Source organism: Ascaphus truei, chromosome 1 (genome assembly GCF_040206685.1).
Source record: "Ascaphus truei isolate aAscTru1 chromosome 1, aAscTru1.hap1, whole genome shotgun sequence".
NCBI classification, from domain to species: Eukaryota; Metazoa; Chordata; class Amphibia; order Anura; family Ascaphidae; genus Ascaphus; species Ascaphus truei.
Window position 1 is genome coordinate 203,205,394 of NC_134483.1, and position 19,523 is coordinate 203,224,916.

The window sequence follows — 19,523 nt, forward strand, 5'->3', positions numbered from 1 at the left end:
TTGCGGTGTTGAGGTGCCGTGTAGAGTCTTCCCTCCGGAACCTTGAGTCCTCCCGGAATCTGTGACTGTTCAGATTGAATCTTGCTCATGACATCAAAGGAGTTAGCGGACAGGATACAACTAGAGGGGATAATAGACTCGAGCTGTTCCTCGGACCTGTCATCCGGAAGAAACTGTCGAGATAGAGCGTCCGCCTTTAGATTCTTCGAGCCAGGAATGAAGGAAATAAGAAAATTAAATCGTGAAAAAAACAGAGCCCAGCGGGCTTGTCGAGCATTCAGCCGACGTGCTCCCTCCAAGTAAAGGAGGTTCTTATGGTCCGTAAGAATGGTAATGGGTGTCTCAGTACCCTCTAAAAAATGCCTCCACTCCTCTAAGGCCAATTTGATCGCCAAAAGCTCTCTATTTCCGACATCATAATTCTGTTCAGCGGAAGAAATTTTTTTAGAAAAGAAAGCACATGGATGCAGTCTGGCTAACGGAGAAGTTCTCTGGGACAGAACAGCCCCAGCCCCAATGTCCGAAGCATCTACCTCCAAGGTGAACGGGAGTCCAGGATCTGGGTGGTTGAGGATGGGGGCCGATACAAAAGCCTTTTTGAGAGTATCAAACGCCCCTTTGGCGGTCTCTGACCATGATGACGGATCTGCGCCTTTCTTAGTGAGAGCAGTTATAGAGGATACGATATCAGAAAAATTGCGGATGAAACGTCGATAATAATTCGCAAAACCTAAAAAGCGTTGTACGGCTTTGAGAGTAGTCGGAAGAGGCCAATTCAAAATAGCTTTAAGTTTCTCCGGATCCATTTTGAAACCGGAATCCGAGATAACGTAACCCAAGAACGCCACAAATTTGAGGTGGAACTGACACTTCTCCAATTTAGCAAAAAGATGATTCTCTCGAAGACGTGATAGTACTTGTTGAACGTGTTTAATGTGATCTTGAACGGTCCTAGAAAAGATGAGGATGTCATCTAAATAAACAATAAGAAAAGTGTTGAGAATGTCCCGAAAGATCTCGTTGACAAAATCCTGGAAAACTGCTGGTGCGTTGCACAAACCGAAAGGCATAACAAGATATTCGTAGTGGCCATCTTGGGTGTTAAAAGCAGTCTTCCATTCGTCCCCCTCTCGTATCCTTACTAAATTGTAGGCCCCTCTCAGATCCAATTTAGAGAAGATTGTAGCTCCCTGGAGGCGGTCGAATAATTCCGGAATCAACGGCAGAGGGTAGCGATTCTTGCGCGTGATATTATTCAAACCCCGATAGTCTATGCATGGACGGAGAGACCCGTCCTTCTTCTTGACAAAGAAGAAGCCTGCTCCGACCGGGGAGGAAGATTTTCTGATGAAACCCCTCTCCAAGTTCTCAGCAATGTAGGTGTTCATAGCCTTTGTCTCTGGGAGAGAGAGAGGATAGGATCTTCCCCTGGGAAGCGGTGCGCCAGGAAGTAAGTCAATGGGACAATCAAAAGAACGGTGCGGCGGTAGTACCTCAGAACGTGCCTTGTCAAATACATCACGGAAATCCCAGTACACAGATGGTAAGGAATTGATCCTCTCGGATATGGTAGACACTCCTGCAATTCTCTGGAAAACCCTGGTACATGTCTTGGCACAAGAAGGAGCCCACTGAACCGGTTCCCGATCCGTCCAGTCGATGCGAGGATTATGAAGTTGGAGCCAAGGAAGACCCAAAATCAACTCAGCAGAGGGAGTTTGGATTACATCGAGAGTAATGATCTCCGTATGGACGTCAACGAACTGCAGTAGAAGAGGTACCGTCTGTAGTGTGATGAATGCCGGATTTAGAGGTCGACCGTCAATGGCCTCCAGACCTACAGGCATCTTCCTGTTGATAAATGGAATATTGTTATGTCTAGCAAAAGTCTCATCAATGAAATTACCTGCAGAACCGGAATCAATGAACGCCCGTGCCCGGGTGTGAAACCCCTCTCCGGACAGTATAATAGGTAATTCTATCCTGGTAGGAAGGATGTTTTGGACGATGGGAGAAAGGGTCAGTATTCCCAAGGAAACTCTCCGGGATCTCATTGGGAGCTGGCGTTTCCCGGTCTGTGGGGACACTGGAGTAAAGCGTGAGTGGAATTGCCACAATACATACAAAGTCCGGCCTTGCGCCGACGTTGCTTCTCAGCAGGAGACAGCCTGTTGCCCCCCAACTGCATTGGTTCAGGAATGTCCTCGAAAGAAGATGACGGAGCCACGAAGGTGGGAGCAAGACCTCTTGGAACCCGTTGACGGTAATGAGAACGTTCGTATCTACGCTCCCGTAGGCGCTGATCCACACGGATAGCCAGAGTGATTAAATCCTCCAGGTTGGTAGGACGATCTCGTGCGGCAAGCTCATCTTTTAGAGTTTCAGACAGACCTTGCCAGAACGCAGAAGATAGCGCCTCGTTGTTCCAACCTGTCTCAGCAGCAAGAGTGCGGAACTCCACCGCATACAGGGCAACCGTACGATCTCCTTGATTTATGTGGTGTAGAGCAGAAGCTGCCGTTAACTTCCGTGCTGGGGTATCGAAAACTCTCCGGAATTCCTCGACGAAAAGATCGATGTCCTGTGTGAGAGGCCCCTGTTGTTCCCAGATGGGAGAGGCCCATGCCAGTGCCTGGTCGGTGAGAAGGGAGTAGATGTAGCCAATCCTGGAGACAGAAGACACAAAGCGAGAGGGGGAGAGACGAAATTGAACGAGACATTGGTTAATGAAACCCCGGCATCCTTGGGGATCCCCCGCATAGTGTTTGGGAGGAGGAATACGTGGTTCTGGAGTGACGGAGGTATCGGGAAAGGATTTGCCGGTGCCACGGGTGGAGATTGGCGCGGGAGACCTCGAACTTGAAGAGTAAGGGCATGGAGGCTTTGCTGCATAGCTTCTACTCGTTTATCAAATTGGTCCAGATAAGCTTCTAATCTGGTTAAAAGAGCAGTATGAGCATTTAAAGTCCGCTCCACCTCAGCGGGGTCCATTTTTTTAGGGCTGAGCATAATGTAAGGATGTGCTCACCACAAACGAGACGGGACCGCGGTGCTGAGGTGGGAAAGGTTTAGAACGCCACCCACAGCCACGTGGGCACGTCTTGAGAGTAGATTGGTCTGGGATTCCGGATCGGGGTAGGAGAGGTACGGTTGGTAGGAAGGCCGTTTGCCATGTCCGGGGTTGGAGAGAGGGACGTTGTCGTTTACCGTAAGCCAGGATCGGAATGCCAGAGGTGCGGAGAGTCGTGTAGCCGTATGCCGAGTTCAGGTTGCCAGAGGTACAGGAAGACGTAGCGGAAGCCGGTTCGGTTCACGAGGAAGTCTGCAAAGAGAACTAGGAAGGCAGAGAATGGTGAGAACAACTGGTTCTATGCTCAGCCAAAGAGCCAGTGACTTTGGCAGGTATATAAAGGAGAAAGGGTCCAATAGCATTGCAGCCATAAAGGGGTGTGTAGAAGGAGCCAGCTGCAGCAGGGATAGGTCCCTCATGAGTCCCAGAAGGAGAGGCATAAAGGGCAGCAATCTGACTGTATTCAATAGCAGCAACCGTTTGGTTAACTGTACCTTTAAGGGGCGCTTGCGCCTCCGTGTGGCCACTCCTCCGTGTAGCAGCGCCCGTGGCTGCGTGCGCGGCCCCACGCCCTGATCCAAGGACAGAAGAGGAGGAAAGACGTGCGTGCGCGCGCCCTGCACTGGAGCACACACGCTTGTCTCCGGCGTCCATGCGAGCTACGAGGAACTCAGACGGGGCAGCAGGTAAGTGGGAGACACGCCGTGAACGGCGTGGCTCCAGAATCCTTACAAGTAGTCTTTGGTGAAATCCCTCTGGCTAAGGGCTCACGCAGCAGTGTGCTTCTCTCTCTCTCTCTCTCTCTCTGGCAGCTACTGCCAGTCACATGATCCTTTATCTACCTTGCTGGCTCTCAGGTGTCAGCTAAAGAGTTCTGATTTCCTAACTTCCACCTGAGTTAACCCTTATGAGTGCTGGATGAAGCACTCAGACATATGTCTCCCAGGCGTAACTGATAGGAGTTGACTTCACTCTGTCACATACCTCCCATGTTTGTGTGTGGCTAGTGTCCCACACGGCTGAAGCCCGACCCTCCACTCCTTCCCTTGACAAAAAATCAGCATTTCCATGGTCCTTTCCAGGTCTATGCTGAATATCAAAAGAGAAGGGTTGGAGGGCAATATACCACCTGGTCAACCTTGGATTTGTGTCTTTCATGGTGTTTAACCACTTCAAGGACGCATGGTCAGTGACCAGGGTGAAGTGTACTCCGGCGACATAATGTCTCAAGACCTCAATTGCCCATTTTACAGCGAGGCACTCCTTCTCAATAACGGAATACCTCACTTCCCTTGGGAACAGCTTCCGGCTGATGAACAGTATGGGGTGTTCAACACCATCAAATTGCTGAGACAGCACTGCTCCCAGTCCTACCTCTGAGGCATCCGTCTGGATGATGAAGGGCTCTTTAAAATCTGGGCTCCGAAGAGCGGGGCCCTCTGACAGGCACTTTTTTAGCATGTCAAAGGCGTCTTGGCACTCCCAAGACCATTTAACTTGGGTCGGGGCACTCTTTTTTGTCAGATCTGTTAGGGGTGCAGATATTTCGGAAAAATTGGGGATAAACCGCCGGTAATACCCTGCTAACCCCAAAAGGGAGCGGACCTGTGTCTTTGTCTGTGGGGTGGGGACTTCCTTTATGGCGGCCACCTTGCTAGCTAGTGGCCTTACTATCCCTCCCCCAACGGCATAGCCCAAGTACTTTGTAGTGGATTTACCCAGGGCACATTTTTTTGGATTTGCAGTGAGCCCTGCTTCTCTTAAAGATGTTAGGACTGCCTTTAACCTTTTTATATGAGACTGCCAGTGTCTGCTATAGATGACAATGTCATCCAAGTAGGCCGCGGCATATGCCCTGTGGGGTCGTAGTACCTTATCCATTAACCTTTGGAACGTGGCTGGAGCCCCATGTAACCCAAATGGCATAGTGACGAATTGGTATAAACCGAGAGGGGTGGCGAAGGCAGTTTTGCATTTGGATTCTTCCGCTAGAGGTATCTGCCAATATCCTTTCGTGAGATCTAGGGTGGAGATATACTCTGCTTTACCAAGCGAATCAAGCAATTCATCCACCCTAGGCATTGGATATGCATCAAATCTGGATACAGCATTTACCTTTCGCAGATCCACTCAAAACCTCACCTTCCCATCTGGTTTAGGGACCAACACGATAGGGCTACACCATTCGCTGTGGGACTCCTCGATCACGCCCAATTCCAACATGTCTATTATCTCCCTCTCTACCAGGTCTTTTCGGCCCTCTGGCAATCTATAGGGACGGGACCATACTTTTACGCCAGGTTCTGTCTCAATCCTATGGGACACTAAATCAGTCTGCCCTGGCAGCTCAGAAAAAACATCTGGGAACTGGTCACATACATCAAGTAGGTCTGACCTTTGTTCCGTTGTTAACTGCTCTCCCATGGGAACCTGATGGTCAGTGTACGTACTACCCTTTGGAAGCTTTTGAAACAAATCCGTCTCTCCTTCCCGAGGGTGAATGAACAGCGATCTCATCGTTTTCCAGGGTTTCAGGAGGTTCACGTGGTAGATTTGTTTACCCTTCCTGGACCCTGGTTGAGAGATCTCATAGTTCACCTCCCCGGTGCGGCGGAGAACTTGGAAAGGACCCTGCCACTTCGCAAGGAGTTTACTCTCTGATGTCGGTAGTAGTAGCATCACTTGGTCCCCAGGTTGGAAGACCCTCAAGCGAGCATTTTGGTTGTACTGCCTCTCTTGACGTTCTTGAGCAGATTTGAGGTTTTCCTTCGCAAACCGACCTATCATGTCTAGGCAGTTTCTAAGGTCTATGACATACTGAAGGGTATTCTTGGAGGGGGAGGGCTCCTCCTCCCAGGATTCCTTCAGTAGGTCAAGAATACCCCGAGGTTGGCGTCCATATAGGAGCTCAAACGGGGAGAAGCCTGTGGATGATTGGGGAACTTCTCGTACCGCAAACAACAGGAAAGGGAGAAGTTCATCCCAAGCTCACTTTTCAGTGTCCACAAACTTCCTAAGCATAGTTTTTAAAGTACGGTTAAACCTCTCTACCAATCCATCAGTCTGAGGATGGTAGACCGAGGTCCGGACGGATTTTACGTCCAATAACTTCAGGACATCCTGCATTAACTTTGCCATGAAATTTGTTCCCTGGTCAGTTAACATTACTTGGGGAAGTCCTACCCTAGAAAACAGTTCTAAGAGCCTGTGAGCAACCTGTTTAGCAGTGGCTGATCTCAGAGGGAAGGCCTCAGGATACCTGGTGGCATAATCAACAACAACGAGTATAAATGTATGTCCCTTCGCAGAGGATTCTAAAGGTCCGACCAGATCTACCCCAATTCTCTCGAATGGGACGGCTACCAAGAGCAGAGGAACCAAAGGAGCCGGCTTCTGTCCTTTTTGGCTAGTTAACTGGCATACAGGACATGTCTCACATAGTTTCATGATGTCACCATGTATGCCTGGCCAGTAAAACCGGGACGAGATGCGGTCCGTGGTCTTATCTCTGCCCAAATGACCACCCCATGGGAGAGTATGGGCTAGGGTAAACACTGTTTTAATCACCCCTTTAGGGACTAGCATCTGTCGAATGACCTCCCCTGTTTGTGTAACCTTATTCACACGATATAGTATGTCATTCAACAGTTCAAAATGTGGAAACACTTTTACACCTTGTTCATCTATTATCTTGTTGTTGACCTGTACCACCTTCTCATATTGTCTAGCCAGAGCTGGGTCCTCCCTCTGCCTCTGACGGAAGTCAGAAAGATCCAAGTCTGGCAACACTCCCGTATCTATCTGTTCCCCACCCTGGTCATCCCGGCCATGACCTGCAGTCCTTTGGGCTGACTAATGTTACCAAAAGTCCCAGCCTTTCTTAACCAGTCCTCTTTTTCCGCACGTCTCTGTTTACGTGTCTTTGGGACATGGTGTCTACGGGGGAAAATCTCTGGGGAAAAGGGGAACAAGTCTCCGGGCTTCTCCGGTACCAGAGAAGTAGACTCCGTAGGAGTAGGGGCCAACAATGTTTCGAGGTAGGGCCAGTCTCAGCCAAGTAGAACAGGAGCAGGTAGCCAGGGAGCAACTCCCACTAGTAGGCTAGCCTCTTGATCCTGGATACGCAGTGTAACGTTCGCCGTCGGGTGTCTCTGTGTATCCCCATGGATACACTCGATATTCCAAGGAGAGTCATAAGATAGTCTATTGCTTGGAATTAGGCCCTTTAGGATCAGGGTTTTTCCAGAGCCCGAGTCCAGCATGGCGTTTACTTTTGTCCCCTCCAGAGATGCTGGGACTAACCACGGATTGTGGTCCCCTCGGAGACAAGCTGTGGTAGTAGTTCTGCCATATGAACAGTCCATTTCCTCATCTCCTGAGTCCGCAAACTTGGTCGTCCGCAGAAGCTCTCGACGGGGCTCGGTGTTTGGACCTCTCCGCTGTTGGATGGGGTCCTCCCTTCTGGTTGGTGGGGTTATCCTCTCCACCGGGTGGGTGACAGGAGTCCAGGTTCTCTGGGAATACTGTGGGTGGGGGCCTCCCTTGAGTGATCCAGTGGCCTCGGACCCAGGATGGGCGTCTCTGTGGGAGTTTGTACCAGGAACCCTCCAAGATGGGAAAGGGTCTTCTGATCGGGTTGACTGGATCTCCCGAGCTGGCGGGTTGTAGACCCCTCGATTGTCTGCTCTCCTGCCTCTAGTATCACCGGAAGCAACTGGTGTTTGCACCGGCCGTTCCCAGCTATCCTGTTGGGTGTCGTCGCCCAGGAAGTTTTCCACCAAGCGGACCGCTGAATCCAGGGATAATGCAGCGTGTCTTTTTACCCAGGAGCGGGAGGAGGGGGGCAGTATCTGTATGAACTGCTCGAGCACAAACTGTTCAAGGATCTCTGCCTTGTCATGTTTTTCCGGTTGTATCCACCTGCCACATAAGTCTACTAAGCGGTGGGCTACGACCCGGGGTCTGTCTCGGTTTGTATATTTGACTGTCCGGAACCGCTGTCGGTAGGTCTCTGGCGTGAGGCCTAGGCGATCCAGAATAGCAGCCTTTAGTTTCTGATAGTCCATGGCCTCGTCCGCTGGAAGAGCCTGGTAGGCTGCCTGAGCTTCCCCTATGAGGAGTGGAGCCAGAGTCGTTACCCAGTGATTACTGTCCAGCCGTGGGCCGTGGCTACCCTTTCAAAAGTGAGGAGAAATGCCTCTGGGTCTTCGTTTGGCTTCATTTTAGGCAGCATCACCGGATTATTTGGAATCCCTGGTCTGCCTGGGGTTGGGCCTTCGACCAGCAGTTGGAGTAGCTTTTCCTCTCGCCGGGCCTGTTGCTCATCTTGCTGGGCTTGTCGCTCAGCTTGCTGGGCTTGTCGCTCATCTTGCTGGGCTTGTCGCTCTGCTTGCTTCTCTGCTAGCTGGAGCTGTTGCTCAAGGAACTGAGAAAAAAATGTCTCCATTTTTTCCATTTTTTTTTTTTTTGTGTGGCCCTTCAGATACAGGGGCCGTCCGACATCCCACTTCTGACACCACCTGTGGCAGGACGGCCTGTAGCCGAGGTCAGGGAACAGTCCACATGTATAGTTTCAGGATAAATAAAAACGTTCAGTGGCTTTATTTCTCCGCAGTAACATAACATGCGGGTACACTGTCCCTTTAACAAAATAAATCCTGCTCCACTTTGGGAGAAAAACTGACTAATAACACAGCAGACCTATCTAGCAGGCTGGCTGGCTAAACCAGAACCAAACCATAAGGGTACTTTAAGCAGTCAGTAAACAAATGAATAATCCTTACTTTAGTTGAAGTAGTCTTTGGTGAAATCCCTCTGGCTAAGGGCTCACGCAGCAGTGTGTCTCTCTCTCTCTCTCTCTCTCTCTCTCTCTCTCTCTCTCTCTCTCTCTCTCTCTCTCTCTCTCTCATTTATCTACCTTGCTGGCTCTCAGGTGTCAGCTAAAGAGTTCTGATTTCCTAACTTCCACCTGAGTTAACCCTTATGAGTGCTGGATGAAGCACTCAGACATATGTCTCCCAGGCATAACTGATAGGAGTTGACTTCACTCTGTCACAGTCCCACCCGGCCAACAACCTCAACTCACCCATTCCCCGGACGAATTATATTTCCTAGACACCACCATTACTATAAAGACCAACCAACTACAGACTTCTGTACTCCGCAATCCTACAGACAGAGACAGCTATTTGAGGGACAACAGCTTCCACCCAACACACACTAAGCATGCAGCCATCTACAGTCAATCCTGTGAGTTGGCTGCACATAGGAGCCAAGAATTCTACAGACCTTATTCACTTTATTATACTGTCTGCACTTAGATTGTTTTGTTTTATTTCCCTTTTATGCTCCCCCTGGATTGCGAATACATTGCTACAACCTGGGGACCAGAGGAAACAGTCCCTGCCAGATGGGTTTGAGCAGGGGGTTATAATTCATTTATATCATTTTTTCACGTTATAAGAACACTTATTTGCACAATTATTTTGATTGTTTACTATTGAGTTACTATCACTGTATTTTAAGTGGTCACTAATAGTGTTTGCGCCTGTTTCTTTCACCGTCACACAGTACATACTGTATAGCAGTGACATGCAGCAGTTACATAGTATGTAGATGAGGTTGAAAAAAGACATATGTCTATCAAGTTCAAACCTATGTTAAATTTAGACGTCAGATACTCATGCTATATTTGTAATTACAATATTTTTACCCAGAGGAAGGAAAACAAAAAACCCTGTGAAACATCATCCAATGATGTCTCATAAGGGGACAAATACATTCCTTCCTGATTCGATAGCTACAATAACTACAATAGAACTTTCACACACACACTACTCTAAACGTAGAAATAATGACTATTCAATCATTATGTGGATGTAATATTCTTTATTCTTAATAATGCTTATGGATTTCTATAAATAAATAACAACCTATTTGTTTATTTTGTTTTGGAAAGAAATTGAAGCATAAACGGAGAATCAGGAAGGCACAGAAACAATTGTTAGATTCAAAGAAAGCAGCATCTCTTTCTATCCTGGAGTTGCAGAGCCAGATAAAGAGTATAAGTGAAGGCAGCCATCCCTCCGCAGGTAACTTTAACCATAGTAACAGAATGCTCATTAGAATATTTCATAAGTGGATATAATTGCTATGCTCTCTGGCTCTAGTTGGTATCCACTGAGAATTTAGTCTAATTTAAGTTTACCAGGTACCTGCTCTGCAAGTTCTGACTTTACAGCCCTCATCCCAAAAGGATTTCTTAATGGGAAATTGCACAGTTCACTAAAGGGGGGAGTGAATTGCAAAGGAGGAACTTGCTCAGTCTGCATATGGTATTATTTATATGGTCACCCTGCCATAGGTTCCCTAATAAATGCAAAAAGAATCCGGTGAAGTGTATAAAAATGCTACAAAACTGATGAAATATGACTACGCTTGACTTTTAAGCAGGTACTGGTTTAACCAGTATATTGATGACAAATGAACAAGATGTTGTTTTGCAACAGGAGTAAACAAAAATTTGTTGAACAAAATGTTACTTACTGTATATTTAGCCCTTCTTACTAGAAGTTAACCAATAACAAGTTTTAGGGCAATTCTTCATAAATCATACCAGGTAACCCATTGTTAAATAAACTGGTACAAAATAAACTACCTAGTATGTAGCAGTGTTTTTTTTTTTTTTTGTCACAAAGCCAGTTTCACGAAAAAATATTCAAGTATCTCAAATATACTAACCACTTAAAGACTTGTTTCTAACATTTTCACCCAAACTGCAGTATTTATTATTTATTTACAGTACAAGTCCCTGCATTTTGCCACAATCACAATTTAGAGTCTGTCTAATAGGTTTTGTTACTATAGATTTTCTTAAGAATATTGCAGTGTAATGGATGCATAGATGTGTTTTCAACATGCACCCTGGTAATGTTTGATTAAGGGCAATAGGTTAGAAACAGCTCCTTAAATAGGAGTACATCTGTGTTAGTGACAATCAGAACTGTTGACTAGGATAAGTCCCAGGGGAAAAGGCAGCTGATCAACTCTCCTATCCAGCACTTAATGGAAATTATTATAAATAGATAGGAAGACCTCAGTGATAATTCAACATGGGAATAATACAAGAGAATATACACAACATAAATAAACTATACGGACAGGGCACAGGAGAAGGAACACAATGAAATATAGCAGTTGCAGCAAGTGCAAGGCATTGGGGACCACTGCCTCAAGGTGCCCATTTTCAGGACCCCCATATTCCTGGCCTTTAATTTAAAAAAAGTTTTAGTTCTGATTGGTGGCCATAGTGGTGCAGCGCAAGTGCTGCCAATCATGTCTGATCAGGAAAAAATGGTGCCCCAGAATCCATAATGCAGCAGCAGCAGCAGCAGCAGCAGCAGCAGCAGCAGCACACTATGGAGGAGTACAATGGTAGTGTGGAGAGGATAGAGGTTGTTTTTGTAAGGGGGCAGGAGGTGAAGGAGGCACAGATTTTCTTTGACACTGGGCCCACTGTTTCCTGCGTACTCAAAATTTGTACTCGGAGGGTGGCTGCATGTATAACGTATTGTAGATGGTTGAACAGTATGTAACTTATTTTCACAGCAACATCTTGCAGGGCCTTGAATCATGCATGGGGTTAGGGAATAAAAACAAGTGAATAATCTGTTTTTCCTCATCACTTTTATATTGACCCTCCTGTTACCTAAGAAGCAAACACTGCGTTGACTTGCAAAATGGTTACAAATAACGGTTTGCTTGAACTCATTTGTACGTCTCAGAGGATTCAGTGACATACGGTAAATTGTCAATAAAGTATATGAATAGGAGCATTCAAATGCCTCCCTCCAGTCCAACTTACCCCTCTATTCAATATATGAAACTTACCCCTCTATTCAATATATGTGTGAAGTGAAACATCGCACAGTTAATGAGGTACCAGTCCTCCGTTGAATTCACTTCAATGGAAATTGAGGCATCATTCGATGTGCTTTAACTCACTTACAAATTAAAATACAAAATTACTATTTTCACTAAATGAAATAGGAGGGTTTCAGTTTGATTAGTCTGTCACCACAAATAGGAATAAGTTGAGTGATTTTTCAAATGAGATATTGAAATAAAAAATGTATATCTTCTTGCTGGAACAAAGGCATAACTATTAGATCTGTCATTTTAATTTTTCAGAATATCTGGGAAAAATATATTATTTTTAAGCCTGTAGAACATTCTTTATTGTAAATGTTGAGAAAAGCAACTGCACTAATGAATTTCAGTCTTTAAAACTAAAAAAGCCCCCATAGTTGAGCCCAGTTAAAAGGGAACATCTTCTGTCAAAGAAATGTGAATCCTAAAATGACCACAAACCTTCCCCCACATTAAAATGAGCTCATTGTAATGTAAGACGCTGATCACATCTCCTGCTCCACATTATCTGTAACTGGACTGCGTCTATCAGCAGCTGCGAGATGCCATGCAGGCACTTTGTAAATATGGCGGTAGCTGGAAGGGGCCAAAGGATGCAGTCAGGACCACACCGCTGCTCAGTAAATCTCCTATGATATGTTTAACCTAATGCTCATTTTGGGTGCATTTGCATCTTTTATTAGCATCAGATTATTGGTTTAACAGCTCAAGTAGTCTTTGATTTCCATACAAATTATGATTGTATTAATGCAGAGGAACTCTAACGTAAACCCAAGTCATAAATGTCAAGATCCAAGGATCCCAGTCAGTAAAGTTTGGCTATTGCTGGCCATTTAAACAACATATTAATGGAGTAACATGGACCACAAAGATTGACCTTAGACTCATCTAAAGTCTGAGGCCACTCATTTTAGGAGAGAGTGCCATTGCTTCTTCAATCTGAGGCCGGGATTATACAGTCCGCTTCCTTGCGAGAGCACGCGCACATGGCGTGCAGCATGACCCTAGCACAAGCGATCAGTAAACTCTCCTTCCTAGCGATCTTCAGGTGATGGGGTGGCGGGGGCATGGCCGTGATGTCACGTGGCTTTTTTGCCCTCATTGGCTGAGCCTCCACCGTGACGTGGCCATCACTCGGTCGCTGCACCAAAAGACAAAAAATCTTGTCTTTTGAAAATGCAGTCCCGCCATCACGCTCCATTGTGTGCGTGCATGCGAGCAATATGGGCGGCCTCATAGGGAGCCTGCAATTTGTTTTTGCCGCATGCGCGCGAGCACAACATGGACTATAAGCTCAGCCGTAGGCTTCATTCTTAGGTAATATGCAAATCACTAAATCCTTACACATGGAAAACAGTATGGTCAGTTGTCTATTGTTTGCTTGGTTATGTCTGATTGACTGGAGTTGCTGGCCAACCAGTGAAATTGAACTCTCATTGGCTGGCCAGTGAAAAAACTAAAGTCTGGAAAACGAATGGTGCAATAAACCAGTATCATGCACAACTGCAATATAAAATAAACATCATTAGGCATATAGTATGAGCTAATTGCTTAAAGGTGAATATTCTGTCCTCTTCATACGTAGCACTGTGCGATTATACAGATAGCTAAACTCCTCTTCAGCTTCTAGCACAAAGAAGGGTGTCCTCCTGAATTCCAAAACATTTAGTAGAGCATAGATGAACAGTAAATGCAATCTTGATATGTGTCATGAACGGCACACCTGTGAGCACATGACTTGTATATGTGACAAAGGTTAATACACACAGCTATCCTGACTCCCTATAATCTCCCAGTAGGGTCCCTCAAATCTTATTATATATTAGTGAAAGCACTGTATGCCTGTCTGCATCTTCCTGTGTCCCTACGGACAATCTGATTGCACCTTTGGCCTGTCACTCCGCCTCAGGCCATGCCCGCCCCCGCACACCTCTCATTGGTCTGCGGTCCGCCCCCGCACAACTCTCATTGGTCTGCGGCCAACACCACTGCCACACTGTCCCACCCCTCACTGACCTACACCACTGACACACTCTCCCACCACTCACTCACTGAGCTTTGGGAACGCTTGCCAGCACCTAACCCTCACTGCTCTGAGAGATTTGCACCTAACCCTCACTGCTCTCAACCCAGAAAACCCTGACCACCTGCTACCACGACAGAACTGCACAATCAGGTACACAGTCTTATTGCTTTCAGCACTGCAACATTCCACACCCTCACACAACACCACACACACCGCACGCTCACACCGCCTCTTACGGCCTACACTGCCAACACACCTTCACCTCACCGCACTGTCTCATCCTCACCTCTCCAATGGACACCGCACCCCCCCCCCCCCCCGAGGCAGCAGCGCTGTGTGATCCTCACATCACCAACGGACACCGCACGTGGCCGCAGCTCCTCCGGAGATCACACCACACAGAACCAACATTCCCCGTGCTTTCACCCCCCCCCCCCCCCCCCCCGGTGCCGCTACAGTCAGCGGTGGAGCGGAGCGAGCGCCCGGGACACCCCCCATGGCTCTCAAGCACGCGCCGTGCGCCCCCGCGCTCTCCTCCTCTCCCCGTGTCAGCTTCCCCCCCGGTGCTCTGCTCAGCTCTCCCCCCGGAGCTCCGCTCAGCTCTCCCCCCGGTGCTCCGCTCACCTCCCCCCCGGTGCTCCCCTCACGTCCCCCCCGGTGCTCCACTCACCTCCCCCCCGGTGCTCCGACAGGCAGTGGACACGCGGTGCCTAAGATGACGGCGCCCGGAAGGACCCCCTTCCTCCCTCGCGGAGTAAGATGGCGGCGGACGGAAGGAGAGGTGACGTGTGTGTGTGTCACTGTGTGTGTGTGTGTGTCACTGTGTGTGTGTATGTGTGTGTGTGTGTGACACTCTGTGTGTGGGGGGGGACACTGTGTGTGTGTGACACTGTGTGTGTGTGTGTGTGGGACACTGTATGTGTGTGTGTGTGTTACACTGTGTGTGTGTATTACACTGTGTGTGTGTGTGTGTTAAACTGTGTGCGTGTGTGTGTCACTGTGTGTGTGTCAGACACTCTAGGGTGGGGACCGGAGCTACGCATGGGGGGGGGGAGCAGGAGCGGAGAGAGAGGGGGGAGCGGAGAAACATACAGGGGAGTGGAGAGGAGGGACACGGAAATTGTAAGCAACCCACCCCCCTCCTGTCCACTGTCCCCCCCTCCTGTCCACTGCTCCCCCCTCCTGTCCACTGTCCCCCCCCTCCTGTCCACTGTCCCCCCCCTCCTGTCCACTGTCCCCCCCCTCCTGTCCACTGCCCCCCCCTCCTGTCCACTGTCCCCCCCTCCTGTCCACTGTCCCCCCCCCTGTCCACTGTCCCCCCCCCTCCTGTCCACCTTCCCCCCCCTCCTGTCCACTGCCCCCCCTCCTGTCCACTGTCCCCCCCTCCTGTCCACTGTCCCCCCCCTCCTGTCCACTGTCCCCCCCTCCTGTCCACTGTCCCCCCCCTCCTGTCCACTGTCCCCCCCTCCTGTCCACTGCCCCCCCCTCCTGTCCACTATCCCCCCCTCCTGTCCACTGTCCCCCCCTCCTGTCCACTGTCCCCCCTCCCGTCCACTGTCCCCCCCTCCCGTCCACTGTCCCCCCTCCTCCTGTCCACTGTCCCTCCCCCCCTCCCCCCTCCCCCCCTCCCCTCCTCCCATCCACTGTCCCTCCCCCCCCTCTCCCGGGCAATGCCGGGTCTCTCAGCTAGTGAGTAATAAATATATCTTGAACTCACTGTCACCACCACAAATAGGGTCAAGTTTTACTTGCACGGTTTTTGGTCCCTGTTTACTATAAAATAATTTTTCATTAGGACACAGAAACCTATTGTAGCAAAATGTGTCCAAAAATGCAGTTACGCTCTTCAAAGAGGGCAAAGTTCAATTAGGGCCCGAAGACAATACTTATTACATTTTATGTAGAAAAAGTAGTACAGTACTTCACTACAGAAAAGAATGTTACAAGAAACATAAAGTACAATATATGCAGACAGTTTCATAAAGTAATAGGGTAAACACAGAGAACCTATACATTACCAACGCACAACGCTTTAGATACTGCTGATCACTCCTGCATATTATAAACTCTCTTGGTATCCGCAACAAAGCCCTATCATGGTTCTCATCTTACCTCTCTCATCACGCATTTTCTTTCTCTGTTGCTAACATGTCTTTGTCTTCTGTGAATCTGTCTGTAGGTGTACCTCAGCACTCTGTTTTGGGACATCTCCTTTTTGCTCTCTATACACTATCACTTGGTGACCTCATCAACTCTTTTGGATTTAGATATCACCTCTATGCAGATGATACGCAGATTTTATATATATATATATATATATATACAGTGTTCGACAAACCTATACATTTGCTCGCCCCGGGCGAGTGGATTTAACCCCCGGGCGAGTAAATATTGGCCCAAGCAGCACACATTTGGTACTAGGTGGCGAGTAGATTTTTTTGTGTGGCGAGTAGATTTTTTGGTGATTTGTCAACCACTGTGTGTGTATATATATATATATATATATATATATATATATATATATATATATATATATATATATATATATATATATATATGTAGAGGTATCAGTACCGTGTTAGCCGAGCTTCAATAATCAAAAAATAAATAGATGATACCGTTCTGTGGCTAACGAAATGCTTTTATTTGTGCGAGCTTACAATGAACTCATTGTAACATCGCCGGAAGAAGATATCAGTGTATCTCGAAAGCTCGCACAAATAAAAGCATTTCGTTAGCCACAGAACAGTATCATCTATTTATTTTTTGATTATATATATATATATATATATATATATAGTAGGAGAAAGTAAAGCCCCAAACAAAAGCACTCTAGTATACCCATGAAGTACAAATTCACATAATCTTTATTCAAAAACTGTCACAGAACAAAAATTAAAAGAAAGCACAGAAAGCACCTGACAAGGTAGACAAAATAATCCAGACAAGAAGCTAAAATTGAAGTGTCTAAGGCTTAAAAAGGATCTATAATTGGGCCCGTGAGTGTCATCACCTGTTGAAATTATTCCAAACACATAGTATACAGATTAGAAACAGAAGTGTGTATAGGAGGTATACTGACTGCGTAGGTCTGTTAAGACGTCATGGTGGATGGTCCAATTGCCTGCATGTCACACTGCCTACCCCACCACTCCCAGTAGAAGGCTCTTGGCCGAAACGCGTAGGGAGCAGGTGTAGTAGGCAGGACCCCCTGGTTTGTCCCCTCCTAGGGACACGTAGTCATGTTTTGAGCACGTGCTCCTTGTCTCCACCAAGATTTTGCATTTTGCCTGACGTGTGGTGATGTATGACATTAGCATATAAGTTTTTTTTGAGGTGTGCTTCTCTAGGCTATATATTGTGTGGCCCTATCATATATTGTTACACTGTGTCACTTGAGATATTCCCTGAGATTTTGTGGGAATAAGAATGTGTTGATATCATGTGATTTGACCATTTGGCCTTAGCCACTTCAATTTTGGCTTCTTGTCTGGATTATTTTGTCTACCTTGTCAGGTTTATTAGAGTGCATTTTCTGTCTAATTTTGATATGGGTTTTGTTCCCATTTGGAACTAACTGCTGGAGGATTTATGTCAGGTTTCTACGTACAGGGGATCCATGCCTTATTTTAAACTTTCTGTGCTTTCTTTTAATTTTTGTTCTGTGACAGTTTTTGAATAAAGATTATGTGAATTTGGACTTTCATAGGTATACTAGAGTGCTTTTGTTTGGGGCTTTACTTTCTCCTACTGTATTGATTGGCCCATACAGCACCACTGACTTATCACTGTATATTGATATAGAAGTCGGTACTTAGTTACAGCTATTAATCCTGTGGATGCGGGGTCCCCCTTTTTCTCCCACAATATATATATATATATATATATAGCATGCATTGCTTGAGGATTTGCTTGTGTAATACGAGCTTGAGAAAAAAAAGGTGGCACTGAGTGCACATTTGCATGTCATTTCCCAGAATCCCTTGCTGCAGTGGAAGTGCTGTATGCTGGGTGACAATGGGGAAAGACAGGGTTGCAGACCTGTCTAAGACATGCAAATGAGCATACAGTAATATTTACAGTTGCTTTATGCTTTACTGTGGAGGGTTTTTGTCACTTTTTTTTACCCACCATAATCTTAATAATTGTGATATATTTATCCAGCCCTACTTGCTTACAAAGCCCTGGTGCTTTGCCGCCTTAAGCTTAATACTGTATGTCTAAAACTGAGCTCCATATTTCCCTCTAAATCTAGCCCGATATCCCCTTTTCCATTACAGTAAATGGTACTACCATCTATCCTGCCGCCACAGCACATTGCACACGGCACTTTCCTTTTCCATTCACAGCATGGCCAAAATGTGACTTCTTCCCCCGTAATATTGCCAAGATTTGCCCTTTCCTCTACAGGAAAATCTACACTACTGTGAAAAAAAACTCTGATGCGGGCCTGTAGGAGATGTGTGCAGATGTATGCAATGGAGACCGTTTTTAAGGTGAAACTAAAATACTGTAAGGTTTTATTGCGCCTGTTCCTTTAACACGGCAAAACATTCAAAATAAACAAAATATAGTCCGAATCCGCTTTGGAGAATATTTACACCTTTACTCCAGCACTCTCTAACTTGGTGGGTAGTTAAGCTACTTACCACCCCATATATATATATATATATCTTATACTATATTAGTGAAAGCACTGTATGTTTGCCTGCCTGGATGTCCGGTGTCCCTAGGGAAATCTCATTGGTCCCTTGGGTCGCCCGCCCCCGCACACCTCTCATTGGCCTGAGGCGGAGTGACGGCCCACACACACACACACACACACACACAACACAGCAGCTCTATACACACACACACACAACACAGCAGCTCTATACACACACACACACCCGCCCCCCTCCCCCCCCCCTCACACAACACAGCAGCTCTATACACACACACACACACACACACACAACACAGCAGCTCTATACACACACACACACACACACAACACAGCAGCTCTATACACACACACACACACCCTCTGTCCGCCCCCCCCCCCCCCCCCTCACGTGCGCCGCCCTGCACTGGCTCTGGACAGGAAGCGCGGCCCTCCTACCCCAGCCGCTCCCTTACCTCCCCGGCGCTACCACCCGCTCAGGTAAGTCACTGCGCGTCCCGCCTCAGCCTCAGGCCCACTGCGCATGCCGCCTCAGCCTCAGGCCCACTGCGCGTCCGGCCTCAGCCTCAGACCCACACACACAGGGTGCTTCCTACCGCCGCTCAGCCAGACGCCACATCGAGCGGGCGCCGGGGGGGGGGGGGGGGGGAGCGCGAGTCTTAGGCCCACACAGGGCGCTTCCTGCAGCCGCCTGCACGCCTCACTCAGCAGGACGGCACATCGGGGGACCAAGCGGGCGCCGGGGGGGGGGGGGGAGCGCGAGTCACAGGGAATGGGGGGGGCAGTCACGGGGAACGGGGGGGGGAGTCACGGGGAACGGGGGGGGCCACCAGCCG

The 19,523-nt window shown here is 47.7% G+C and overlaps 1 protein-coding gene across 6 annotated transcripts in view; it reads left to right on the forward strand.

Moving 5' to 3' along the window:
- Positions 1 to 19,523, forward strand: part of LOC142495188 (uncharacterized) — a 220,402-nt gene that overhangs the window by 162,272 nt on the left and 38,607 nt on the right. For all 6 annotated transcript variants that reach the window (XM_075600351.1, XM_075600360.1, XM_075600335.1 and 3 more), the window contains one exon: positions 10,029 to 10,161. In XM_075600351.1, coding sequence (XP_075456466.1) covers positions 10,029 to 10,161 — 133 coding nt within the window. The remainder of the gene's footprint in view (positions 1 to 10,028; positions 10,162 to 19,523) is intronic.